General features: G+C 59.0%; 2 protein-coding genes and 1 pseudogene across 2 annotated transcripts in view; all 3 read right to left on the reverse strand.

Annotated features, from left to right (window-relative positions):
* LOC146421374 (uncharacterized) overlaps positions 1–12,590 on the reverse strand; it is a 34,741-nt gene that overhangs the window by 2,189 nt on the left and 19,962 nt on the right. The window lies entirely within an intron of this gene.
* LOC146421375 (class II histocompatibility antigen, B-L beta chain-like) lies at positions 887–3,919 on the reverse strand. The gene is made up of 5 exons (XM_085047552.1): positions 3,759–3,919; positions 2,998–3,267; positions 1,810–2,091; positions 1,101–1,207; positions 887–1,000 (listed from the first exon to the last, which is right to left on the reverse strand). Exons 1-5 carry the CDS (start codon positions 3,841–3,843, stop codon positions 992–994), a joined length of 753 nt encoding a protein of 250 aa, XP_084903678.1. The 5' UTR covers positions 3,844–3,919; the 3' UTR covers positions 887–991.
* LOC146421376 (uncharacterized) overlaps positions 9,647–12,590 on the reverse strand; it is an 11,843-nt pseudogene continuing 8,899 nt past the window's right edge.

Here is a 12,590-nt window from a genome sequence, read left to right on the forward strand (position 1 = left end):
TCCCGGGGCTGCGGCAGACAAAGAGCTGCGCGCGGCTTCTGCTGCTCCTCCTCTTCCTCTCTCCAACCTCTTCCTGCTCCTCCTCTTCCTCTTTCCAACCTCTTCCTGCTCCTCCTCTTCCTCTCTCCTCCTTCCTCCTCCCGCGGCTCCTCCTCCTTCCTCCTCCCGCCTCCTCCTCCTCCTCGGATCTCCGGCCTTTCTCCCGCTCCTTCCTCATCCCTCCTCCTCCTCCTCCATCCCTTCCCCTCCTCCCCACAAGCCCAGCGCCCACCCTTTCCCCCCCTTTTCCCCACGCCGTCGCATGCCGCGGGAGGAGCCGGGATGGAGCCGGGGCAGGTCGGGCTGGGGCAGCGCTGGGCTCCGGGCCAGGCGTGGGCGCCCCCCAGGCGCCCCCTCCCCAAATTGGGCTGGCGGGAAGCGCTGGGGGCGAGGGGGGGGCGCAGGTGGGGTTGGGGTGGGGAGCGCTGGGCGCTGCGGGTCTGCCTGGGAACTGGAGAGTCATCAGCGCCGCGAGCTCGGATTGGATCAGAATCGCTCAGCGCCTTCTCCCATTGGCTCATTTTCGCGGGGCTATTTTTCGGGGCTGTTTTTCTATGGGGTTTGGAGGGTCTGGGGGGCTCAGGGGGTCTCAGCGCCTTTTTTGGGGTTCGCTGTGTGCCGTGTCGGGGTTCAGCTGCCTCCCAAGGCCCCCAGAGCGGGGTGACACTTGGGGACACACGGGGGTCCCCATTCCCGATCCATCCCGGGGTCACGTCTGCCCCCCAATCACAGCCCCACCGCGGGGTCTCCCCAAGTCCCTCCCCAGTGCCCCCCAGGAAACGCGACCGGAGCCAACTGGGAAGCTTTACTGGGAGCACTGGGAGCAGCCGGGCGCGATCAGAGTGACAGCAGGGCTGGGGGGACACACGACCCCCCAAAATCAGCGCCGGGACAGAGCGGGGGGTCCCGGCCGGGCCCGAGGCCACGGGGAGGGGCTGCGGCCGGCGGCGGCTCAGGAGCTCTGTGGGCAGAGAAAAGGGGTGACACCGGGCTGGGGGGCCCCGGGGGGAGCACAGCCGCTCCGGGGCAGGGGGGACACGACCCCCGGGACCCCCCCTCACCTTCTTGCGCAGGTAGAAGCCGAGCCCCAGCGCCAGGAAGACGAAGCCCAACACGAAGCCCCCGATCCCCGTCAGCATCTTGCTGCGGGCAGCGTCCGGCGGCATCTCTGGGGGGTCAGCAGGGATCAGGACCCCCAAAAACCTCTCACCGACACCCCAAGCCCCTCCAAGCACCCTCCCAGTCGCCCCCAGCCCACCCAGGAGCCCCTGAAACCTCCTCCCGATCCATTCCCAGCCTCCCCAGCACACACCAAAGCCCCTCCCGTCCCTCTCAGCACCCCACAACCCCTCCCAGTTGCCCCCCACCGCCCCAGGACCCCCAAACCCTCTCCCAGTCCCTTCCGAGCCCCACCAGGACTCACCAAGGTCCCTCCCAGTCTCTTCCCAGCACAACCAACCTCATTCCAACCTTTGCTTTTGCATCCCCAATCTCCTTCCAGCCCCTCCAGCCTCACTCCAACTCCCTCCCAGTTCCCCCAGCACCCCCAAACTCCCTCCCAGTGCCCACCAGCACCCCCAGAACCTCATCCCACCCTCCCCAACATCCTTCCAACCCCTTCCCAGCCCTCCCACACCCCCAAGCCCCTCTCCCAGTATAAACCAGCCTCTCTCCACCTCCCTCCCAGTTCCCCCCAGCACAGCCCAATCCCCCTGCCAGCCTCCCCAGTGCCTCCCCCGCTCCCCCCGGCGCTGTGGGCTCTGGCCGTACCCCAGTGCCGCCTCAGGGGCTGCTCCAGGCTGACGTGCTCCACCTGGCAGGTGTAGGTGACCCCGCGCCGGGGGGGCGTTTCCAGCAGCACCAGCAGCTGGTAGGTCCAGTCCCCGTTGGGGAGCAGGTCGGTGGTCATCACTTGCTCCGAGAGCTCCTGCTGGCCCTGGAACCACCTCACCTGCACCTGCGCAGGGTAGAAATCCATCACGGAGCACAGCAGGCGGCTGGGCTCGGGCTGGGAGCTCGAGGGCACCAGCGAGATGGACACGCTGGGGGGCACTGGGAGAGAGAGGGGAGACACTGGGATCAGCTGGGGGGGCGCTGGCAGAGAGCTGGGAGGGGTGGTGTGGCACTGGGAGGGACTGGGAATGGACTGGGAGGGAATGGGAATGAAGTGGGAGGGACTGGGGCTGGCAGTGGGAGAGAGGGGAGTGGATTGGGGGCACTGGGAGGGCACTGGGAGGGCACTGGGAGAGAGGGTGGAGGTCTGGGAGTGGACTGGGCATGGACTGGGGATGGGTTTAGAGGGACTGGGATGGAGCGTGGTGGCACTGGGTGGGGCTGGGATTGCACTGGAAAAGCGGGGAGTGGATGGGGGAGCACTGTGAGGGCAATGGGAGAGAGAATGGAGGTCTCGTAGGGGAATGAGAACAGACTGGGATTGAACTGTGATTGGGTTTAGAGGGACTGGGAGTGACTGTGGTGGCATTGGGACTGGAAAATGACTGGAAGAGAAGTGTGTGGATTGGGGAGCACTGGGAGGGCACTTCATGGAGGGTGGAGGTCTGGGAGTGCACTGGGAATGGACTGGGATTGCATTAGAGACATTGGGAGTGACTGTGGTGGCACTGGGAGGAACTGGGAATGAATTCCACGGCATTGTGAGGTTAAGCCCAGCGCGGGGAACTCGGTGCAGCTTGTCTGCCTGATGAGTCATCAGAGACGTGCGAAATGATTATCTGAGGAGCGTCATCTTCACGCTTGGCTGAAATGGACGCGCTGAGGGGGGACTGGGATGGACTGGGGGGGACTGGGAGAGCTATAGGAGTCACTGAGAAGGACAAGAAGCCCCTGGTTTGGCCCAAGGAGGGCTGAGGGCTCTGGGTGATTCCCAGGGAGGGTTTGAGGGGCTGCAGGGTCATTGCCAGGGCAGAGCCTGAGGGGACACCTCTGCCCCACGCTCACCTCTGCGCTCCACGCTGAATGGGGTGAACACCTCGTAGTTGTGCCGGCAGTACCTGTCCACCTCAGTCTGTACATACTCCAGTAGATTCGGGTTGGTGTTCCAGTACTTGACCCATTTCTCCCCAAAGGGGGTGAACCCCAAGTATTTCCCCTCATCGCTGTCTAACCTCAGGTACTCCACCCGGTTGTAGATGTACCTCTGCAGGAACCTCACCTTCTCCGTGCTGTTAATGAAGTGACACTCACTGGATGCCATAAACTGCAAGACCCCTGTGTGTGCAAGGCACAGGTCAGGCGTTCCCCCAGCACCCCCATCGATCCCAGAGCTCCGGGGGTCACCCCGGATCCCCACTCCCCACCCCCTGTGCCCCACGGCCGCCATGGGACCCTCCTGCCCGCGCTCCCACTTCCTCTTTCCCACCCTTCTCCCTATTTTTCCTTTCACATCCTCACTCCCCGCCATTGTCAGCTACTCCCCAATGCAGTTTTGGGGTCCCATCCTCTCTTTTTGCCGTTTTCCCACCCTTTCACCCACAATTTCTCCATCCCCATCCCCCTCCCGCTCAGTTTTGGGCTCCCACCCTCCCCTTTTCCCCACTTCCCCACCCTCTCCCACCCCTTCCTCACCTTCCCCCAACCCTCAGCCCCTCCCGCTCTCCCTTTCGGCTTCCCCTCCTCCTCCCCCTCCACTTTGGGCTCCCAAACCCCTTTCTTTCCCCTTTTCCCCCTTTCCCATCGCATTCCCTGCTCCCCCCGCTCACCCGACAGCTCCGCGCCCGCAGCCGGGGTGGCTCCCAGCACCACCAGTGCCACCAGTAGGGCCCCAGCTGCCGCCACTCGCCCCATGGCCAGCGCCGGGCAGCTGCCGCCAGCCCCGCAGCAGCCGCTGCACTGGGAGCTCCAGTCCGGAGCAGGGCGGGATCATCCGCCCCGCGCGCTCTGATTGGCCGGGCGCCGTTTTGGGACGCGCTCCCATTGCCTGGGCGTGGTTTTGGGCGCGCTGCCATTGGCCGCAGTTGTTTTGGACGCGCTCCGATTGGCCGGGCCGGTTTGGGGCCCGTTTTGCACAGGCTCTACCCGGCAACCGGTGACGACACAACACACACGCCCTCCCATTGGCTCCGCCGCTTTTGGGGCGCTGCGCCCCCACTCCCACTCCCCCCACTTCGCCGCCGCTGCACTGGGACCACCACTGACCCTTCCCAGTGTCGCCACATCCCGAGGCGCCATGGATGGAGCACGGAGCTGCCCCTGCCTGCTGCTGCTGCTGGCGCTGACCCTGCCTGGCCTTTGGGGGCTCCAAGGTGGGCTTTGGGGGGTCCTGGAGCCACGGCGTTGGGATTTGGGGTGTCCTGGATCCATGGCAAAAGGGCATCGGGGAGATTCAGAAGGTCCATCCCCCTTTTTGGGGATTTTTCTGGGAAGGGCGTTGGCCAAACTTCCTGTTTTTTCAGGGTTTTACGCATTTTTTTCCCCATTTTTTGGGGTCAGCAGCGGTCAAACTCCTCTTTTCCCCCGGTGTTGGGGTTCTGGGAGTTCCCAAACCCCCCTGTACCCGAGATTTTGGGGCTCTAGGAGTTCCCAAAGCCCCCTGTTCCCAGGATTTTTTGAAGCTGGGCATTCCACACCCCCCCTGTACACAGGGTTTAGGGAACTGGGTGTTCCTGTATCCTCTTTTTCCAGCTTTTTGGGGCTCTTGGAATTCCCAAACCCTCCTGTTCCCGCAATTTTGGGGTTCTGGGATTTCTGAAACCCCCCTGTACTGAGGATTTGGGGAACTTGGAGATCCTAAACCACATTATTCCCAGAATTTTCAGAGCTGGAATTTACCAAACTCCTCTTTTTTCCAAGATGTTTGGCTCTTGAAGTTCCCAAACCCCCCTGTAGTGAGGATTTGGGGAACTGGGCGTTCCCACATACACTTTTTCCATGATTTTTAGGGTCTCATTTTGCTGAAATTCCTCTTTTTCCAGAATTTTGGGGCTCTGGGATTTCCCAAAGCCCCCCGTACCCACAATTTTTTGGGACTGGGTGTGTCCAAAGCCCCCTGTACAAAGCATTTAGGGAATTGGGTGTTCCCATGTCCGCTTTTTACAGGCTTTTGGAGCTCTGGGATTTCCCAAACCCCGCTATTCCTGGAATTTTGGGACTCTGGGAATTCCAAAAGCCCCTATAGTGAGGATTTAGGGCTCTGGGAGTTCCTACTTCCTCTTTTCCAGGATTTTGAGAGGCTCAGAATGCTCAAATTCCTCTTTTCCCCAGGATTTTGGGGCTCTGGCAGTGCTCAACCCTCTCTGTTCCCAGGATTTTGGGGGAAATCGCCATTTTCCAGGTTTTTTATGCTCTCCCCCTCACAATTCCCCATTCCCATTGCCCCACACCATCATCCAGACAGAATATAACCAAAACTCCATTTCCAGGGGAATTCAGCCCAATTCCAGGTGTGTCTGACTCGATTCCAGGAGGATCCTGGGGCAATTCCAGCCTCTACTGCAGCACCAACACCATTCAAAGCCAATTCCAGGTGGACTCAACCCAATTCCTGGTGGATCAACTCCAGTTCTAGGCAGATTATACCAAATTCCAGGTAAATCCAACCCAATCTCAGGTGGATCAAATCCAACTCCAGGTGGCTCAAACCCAATTCCAGGTAAATCCAACTGAATTCCAAGGGCATTCAACCCAATTCCAGGTGGATTTAACCCAATTCCAGGTTGATCCAATGGAATTCCAGGTGAATCCAATCCAGTTCCAGGTGGATCCAACCCAATTCCAGGAGGATCAAACCAAATTCCAGGTAGATTAAACCAAATTCCAGCTCAATCCAATCCAATTCCAGGTGGATCAAACCCAATTTGAGGTAAATCCAACTGAATTCCAGATGGATCAAACCCAGTTCCAGCTGGACCCAACCCAACTGCAGGATGAACCAACCAAATACCTGAGAGATTCAACCAAATTCCGGGTGGATCCAACCCAATTCCAGGCCGATTAAACCAAATTCCAGTGGGATGCAACCGAATTCCAGGATGAATCAACCTAATTCCAGGTCGACAAAACCCCATTTCAGGTAAATCCATTCCAGTTCTAGATGGATCAAACCAAATTTCAGGTGGGTTAAACCCAATTCCAGGAGGATCAAACCCAATTCCAGGTGGATCAAACCCAATTCCAGGTGGATCAAACCCAATTCAACTCTTCTAAAGGTCCCATCCCCCCTTTCCCTCCATTCAGGAAGCTCCTGGCAGCTTTTTTCTCTCTGCCCTCAGGCTTCTCCCCCAGCTCCGAGCTCCGGCTGCATCTCCGGGCCTTTTCCTCCTCCTCCATCCGGCCACGCCTTGGCAATGACAAATCCTGCTTTGGGGGAAAAACAAGGGCTCAGCGCCTTGCCCTGGGGGTTCCTCCTGCCCAGCTCCAGCTCTGCAAGTCTCTGGCAGTTTGGTGGCTGTAAAAACCACTAACCACCGAGATTCCCAAATATCCCACAAACATAAAGAAACAGACCCCAAACTCCCACAATATCAAGATTCAGCCAAAAGCCCCTTCAAGATATAAAGATTTACTCCCAAAGAAACCCCAAAGCATGAACATTTAGCCCAATAAACCTTAAAAACATCATGATTTAGGCCCCGTGAAAATCGTGGATCCCCCTCCCCAGTCCCCTGCTGCATGTGGGGGGCTGCAGATACAGGCAGTGCTGGAACCTTGGGCTGCCTCCTCTTCCTGCTCCTCCTCCTCTATCCCTACTCTTCCTCACACTCCTCTTCCTCTCACTCCTCCTCCTCCTCTTCTACAAAATCCCACCTCCTCCTCCTCCTCCTGCAGCTAATTAATACAATATTGATGAAGAACAAACCCCAAAGCAGCTTGTGGGGGGCAGAGCCACATGTGAGTCACCCGATGGCTGCCCTGGCAGAGAAGCTTCGGTTCCAGGCAGCCACGAGAGGAAGGAGCTTTAGAAATGCAAATGAACCCTGCTGGGGCAAAGGCTGGACAATGGACCAGGGCCTTGTGGCCTGGGGGAGCAATTGGGCCAATTCCCTCTGTCCCTCAGCCCGAGCTCTGCCTGCTTGCACAGATGGAATTTGCACAGCTCAGGGCAGAGCCCAGACTGAGGAGATCTGACTGTGCAGCACAAACTGGTTCAGCTGCAAAGAAAAAGAGCAAATGGGAAAATGTTGGGAAAACTTCATTAATAAAAGTGGGGGAAAATCATGTCTCTCCTCACTCCAACATGTTCTAGCATTGTGGATGCTTTATAGAGTGTAATTAAACACTGGGGATTTTTGATACCAAAAGTTCGGGGAAATAAGTTGGGAATCCAAATATAGAATGATTTAATTACACAAAAGTGCTAAATAAGGTCAGGAGGGTGCACCTCAAAAAATGTTTAAAAAATTAAAAACGGCCACCAGAACAAATCCTACAACACCATGGAGCAGCCCCTGGGAATCCTAAGAATTCCTATCAGGTCCCAGAACCAATTTGTGAATTGGAATTGTTACTAATTGATACAGACTGCTGCTCAGCCAAGCTCCTGCTCCATTCCTGAACTTCCACAAGCAGAACAAACACTTCCCAGAGCCACGAATACCGAATGTTACACAAACTAGGGGTGCATGTTAAGGGACACAGGCAGTGGGCGGATCGGGAAGTCTGTACCTTCCAAGTACCTCAGCCAGAGTGTTGGAAAATATACCAGTTTGAATATTTTGTATAACTTTTGTCAAAGGTTTGGGTTGTCTTTAGCCAGGGAAAAGGAATTTTAAGTTTTTTTTCCAGGACATTGTTCTGCCAAGTGAGGTCTGATGAGCTCAACATAACTACAGACTAGGAGGAGCCCAAAAGACAAAAGGCCATCAGCAGCCATTAACGAACATCAGCTCCAAACCTCACCCCTGGCTGTTTGGAGACACCTTGTCTGGCTAAAGAGAGATAAGAAGGAAAACCTAATTAGCATCAGAAGAGAAGAAATCTGGATCCAATAGGAAACCATATATTAGAAAACAAGCAACATGGAACCAATTAAGACTGACCAAAAACGCTTCCATGACTTTAAACTGTAAAAAAAATCTGAAAAATCATGTAAAATAATGTGCCATGGCATAATTCTCTTTACAAACCATAGATCTGCATATATGAGGTCTCTCCCGTGGTACATCCTGGCCAGAACAACATCCTGCTCAGATAATAAAGTAACGCCTTGACTCTCTAACATTAAAAATCGTGTTGAAAGGTTTTTGGTTTTCCCGCAGGTACGGTGACAAGAGGGCAAAGGGACAATGAAACGCAGCCGGGGAAACGAGCATAGAAAGGAGGCTGCGTTTTACAGCCCCATGGCAAATGCCCCACGGCCTCTCCCTCTGTCCATCCCTAAAGTCACTTTCACACGACTCCTCTGTCTCCTGCGGCCACACAAACCTCTGGCCACGCGGATTTTCCCGCACACTGCCGCCGACAGCGCAGCCACCTCTGTGCTACCGACAGCGAGCGGGACGAGCCAGCGCTGCTCCGGCACCGCCTCCTGCCGAGGCAGCAGCGGCAAGGAGACCGCGGGCAGCCGCTCCCTCAGCGGCCTCAGGCCAGCGGCAACACGGCGCCACAGCCAGCGAGGGAGGGAGGGAGGGAGGGAGACGGGAGAAGGAAGCCGCCACAGCCCCCCTGCCGCCCCCTGCATCCCCTCCATCCGCCCGCAGCGAGCGCCGAGCCCCGGCACAAGGCAGCGCGGCTCCCACCTGCGCTGGGACAGCCTCTCCGAGCTCCGCCGCCGCCTCCCCGGGCTCCGCCCGCTGCCGCCGCTCCCGGGCCGCACACACGCTCCCACCATGGCGCCGCTGCTGCCCCACTAAAGCCCTGCCTGCCTGCCTGCCTGCCTGCCTGCCTGGGGGCGACACCGGCGCCGGCCTTGTCCCCGCTCGCTGGCACCGAGCAGCAATGGCGCTGGGACAATCCCGAGTGACAGCACAGCCAGCCAAGGGCAGCGAGGCGCGGGCTCTGCACAGCGCACAGCCCAAGCCCCGCGCTCTCAGGGCCCCCCGGGCTGGCCGAGGCCAAAGCCGCACATGAGGAACAGCCCTGCAACGGGCCCGGGCCCAAGGCGCCATTGCTCTGCAAACAGCGACCAAGTTCTCCGCACCTCCCGGCCCCGCCTCGGCACGCAGCCCCCGGGGCAGCCCCACGGCCCCCCCGGCAGCTCCCAGCCTCCGCCAGCCGCCCTGCAACGGCCCAGGGGGAGCAGGCCAAGGGACGCGGCTGCCGGCGCCCAGGGGACGCCAGGGACAGCGGGGGCACTTCACAAGCCTTTCCTGCAAAAGAGAAAACCATCAGCAAGGAAAAAGCAACAGCAGCGCTGGCTCCAGAGCACAGGGCCACACGAGGCCATGGCACATTGCAGTGGGGTGACGCTGGCCCCATGCCAGGCACCCAGCAGAGCTGCTCTCTCACTGCCCTGCACAGCCGCCATGGGGAGAGAACATTGAACCAAGGCTTCCTGAGCTGACAGAAGGACCTGGCTAAGAGATCCCTCATCCAACACCTTTGTGCACAAAACAGGCTCAGAACTGGGGAAGTGAATTGAATTTATTGCTAATAAACTCAGAATAGGAGAAGTAGTAAGTTTTGACCATTTAAAATACCTTCCCATCAGCTGACGGGGATCACCTGGAATGGGGGTCACCAGGATTCTGCCCAACGGGGATCACTGGGGATCATCCACTGCAGATCTTCCCACTGGGGATGGAGTTGCAGCAGCAATGAAGCTCTTCCTGCACTCGGGACACTCGCAGGGCTTCCCTCACTGGTGCCTCCGTTGGTGCTGAGTCAAATGAGAGCTCTGTGAGAAGCTCTTCCCACACTTCCCACACTCGTAGGACTTTTCCCCAGTGTGGATGCGCCGGTGGGTGATGAGGGTGGAGTTTCGCTTGAAGCCCTTCCCACAGTCAGGGCAGCGGAAGGGCCTCTCCTGGGTGTGAATGCGCTCATGGACGAGGAGATTGGAGCTGGTCTGGAACCTCTTCCCACACTTCCCACACTCATAGGGCCTCTCCCCGGTGTGGATCTTCTTGTGCTGCATCAGGGTGGAGCTCTGGCTGAAGCTCTTCCCACATTCTCCACAATCGTAGGGCTTTTCCCCAGTGTGGATCACCTGGTGCTGCATCAGGGTGGACATCTGGCTGAAGCTCTTCCCACACTCCCCACACTCGTAGGGCTTTTCCCCAGTGTGGATGCGCCGGTGGGTGATGAGGTTGGAGTTTTGCTTGAAGCCCTTCCCACAGTCAGGGCAGCGGAAGGGCCTCTCCTGGGTGTGAATGCGCTCATGGCGGAGGAGATGGGAGCTGGTCTGAAACCTCTTCCCACACTTCCCACACTCATAGGGCCTCTCCCCAGTGTGGATCTTCTTGTGCTGCATCAGGGCAGAGCTGTGGTTAAAGCTCTTCCCACATTCCGTGCAATCGTAGGGCTTTTCCCCAGTGTGGATCACCTGGTGTGTGATCAGGGTGGACATCCGGCTGAAGCTCTTCCCACACTTCCCACACTCATAGGGCTTTTCCCCAGTGTGGATGCGCCGATGCCTGATGAGGGTGGAGTTGAGCTTGAAGCCCTTCCCACAGTCAGGGCAGCAGAAGGGCCTCTCCTGGGTGTGAATGCGCTCATGGCGGAGGAGATCGCAGCTCCTCTGAAACCTCTTCCCACACTTCCCACACTCATAGGGCCTCTGCCCAGTATGGATCTTCTTGTGCTGGATCAGGGTGGAGCGGTCGCGGAAGCTTTTCCAACATTCCCCACAATCGTAGGGCTTTTCCCCAGTGTGGATCCTCTTGTGCTGCATCAGGGCGGAGCTGTGGCTGAAGCTCTTCCCACATTCTGTGCAATCGTAGGGCTTTTCCCCAGTGTGGATCACCTGGTGCTGCATCAGGGTGGACATCTGGCTGAAGCTCTTCCCACACTTCCCACAGTCATAGGGCTTTTCCCCGGTGTGGATCCTCTGGTGCCGGATAAGATCAGATCTCCGCCTGAACCTTTTCCCACATTCCCCACACTTGTGGGGCTTCTCTCTGCCCTCAGGCTTCTCCCCCAGCTCCGAGCTCCGGCTGCATCTCCGGGCCTTTTCCTCCTCCTCCATCCGGCCACGCCTTGGCAATGACAAATCCTGCTTTGGGGCAAAAACAAGGGCTCAGCACCTTGCCCTGGGGGTTCCTCCTGCCCAGCTCCAGCTCTGCAACTCTCCCAGGGGTTTGTGTCCATAAAAACTCCAAACCACCACCATTCACCTCAAAACCCTCCCAGCGTTTCCTTCTCTCTGCTCTTTTCACTTTGGCCTCCTCAGGGTCTCCCTTCCCTGCACTCATGGGGCTCCCGTGGCTCCCGGGCTTCCCTATTTTCCAGGGTCCCGCTTAGGGATGATCCGGGGGCTTTGGGGGTCCCACGGGTCCCTTCTCCCCTCATTCTCTGCTCCGTGCTTCCAGGGATCCCAGGCTTCCCCCTTATCCACGCTCCCCCCTCTCCAGCCTGCCGGGGCTCCCCCAGCTCCGCCATCGCCCCTCTCCGCTCACCCCCCTCCGGGGCTCCCGCCCTTCCCCTCCACCGCTCTCCCGGCCGGACCCCATGCCCCATGTCCCCCTCCCACCCCGACACCGGGCCGTGCCCACCTGCAGCCCCCAAAATATCCCCCAAAGCCCCACTGCCGCCTCAGCTTTGCCCTTCCGCCGCATCCAAACGTTCCCCCCGCACAATCAAACCCTCCCAGTGACCCTCCACGAGATTTGGGGCTCAATCCCGCAAGCTGCGAGCTCCAAACACCCGCCCAGAAAAAACGCCGCTCGGGGACCCCCGAGACATTTGGGGCGACTTCCTCCTCCCCCTCACCTGCGGCGTGCGGGGCGCCGATGCTCCCGGGGCAGCGGCAGACAAAGAGCTGCGCGCTGCTTCTGCTGCTCCTCCTCTTCCTCTCTCCAACCTCTTCCGGTTCCTCCTGTTCCTCACTCCTCCTTCCTCCTCCCGCCTCCTCCTCCTCCTCCTCCTCCTCGGATCTCCGGCCTTTCTTCCGCTCCTTCCTCATCCCTCCTCCTCCTCCTCCATCCCTTCTCCTCCTCCCCCTAAGCCCAGCGCCCACCCTTTCCCCCCCTTTTCCCCACGCTGTCGCATGCCGCGGGAGGAGCCGGGATGGAGCCGGGGCAGGTCGGGCTGGGGCAGCGCTGGGCTCCGGGCCAGGCCTGGGCGCCCCCCACGCGCCCCCTCCCCAACTTGGGCTGGCGGGAAGCGCTGGGGGCGAGGGGGCGGCGCAGGTGGGGTTGGGGTGGGGAGCGCTGGGCGCTGCGGGTCTGCCTGGGAACTGGAGAGTCATCAGCGCCGCGAGCTCGGATTGGATCAGAATCGCTCAGCGCCTTCTCCCATTGGCTCATTTTCGCGGGGCTATTTTTCGGGGCTGTTTTTCTATGGGGTTTGGAGGTTCTGGGGGGCTCAGGGGGTGTCAGCGCCTTTTTTGGGGTTCGCTGTGTGCCGTGTCGGGGTTCAGCTGCCTCCCAAGGCCCCCAGAGCGGGGTGACACTTGGGGACACAGGGGGGTCCCCATTCCCGATCCATCCCGGGGTCAG

This window comes from Lichenostomus cassidix, unplaced genomic scaffold (assembly GCF_008360975.1).
Source record: "Lichenostomus cassidix isolate B80296 unplaced genomic scaffold, HeHo_3.0 HiC_scaffold_33, whole genome shotgun sequence".
NCBI lineage: Eukaryota > Metazoa > Chordata > Aves > Passeriformes > Meliphagidae > Lichenostomus > Lichenostomus cassidix.

Excerpts from the sequence above, each read along its gene's own strand:
- LOC146421375 (XM_085047552.1), bottom strand. The coding sequence starts at position 3,843 with ATGGGGCGAGTGGCGGCAGCTGGGGCCCTACTGGTGGCACTGGTGGTG. Across the intron at positions 2,092-2,997 it reads ATTCAGCGTGGAGCGCAGAG|TGCCCCCCAGCGTGTCCATC; the intron begins GTGAGCGTGGGG and ends TCTCTCTCCCAG. Across the intron at positions 1,208-1,809 it reads GCCCCTGAGGCGGCACTGGG|AGATGCCGCCGGACGCTGCC; the intron begins GTACGGCCAGAG and ends CTGACCCCCCAG.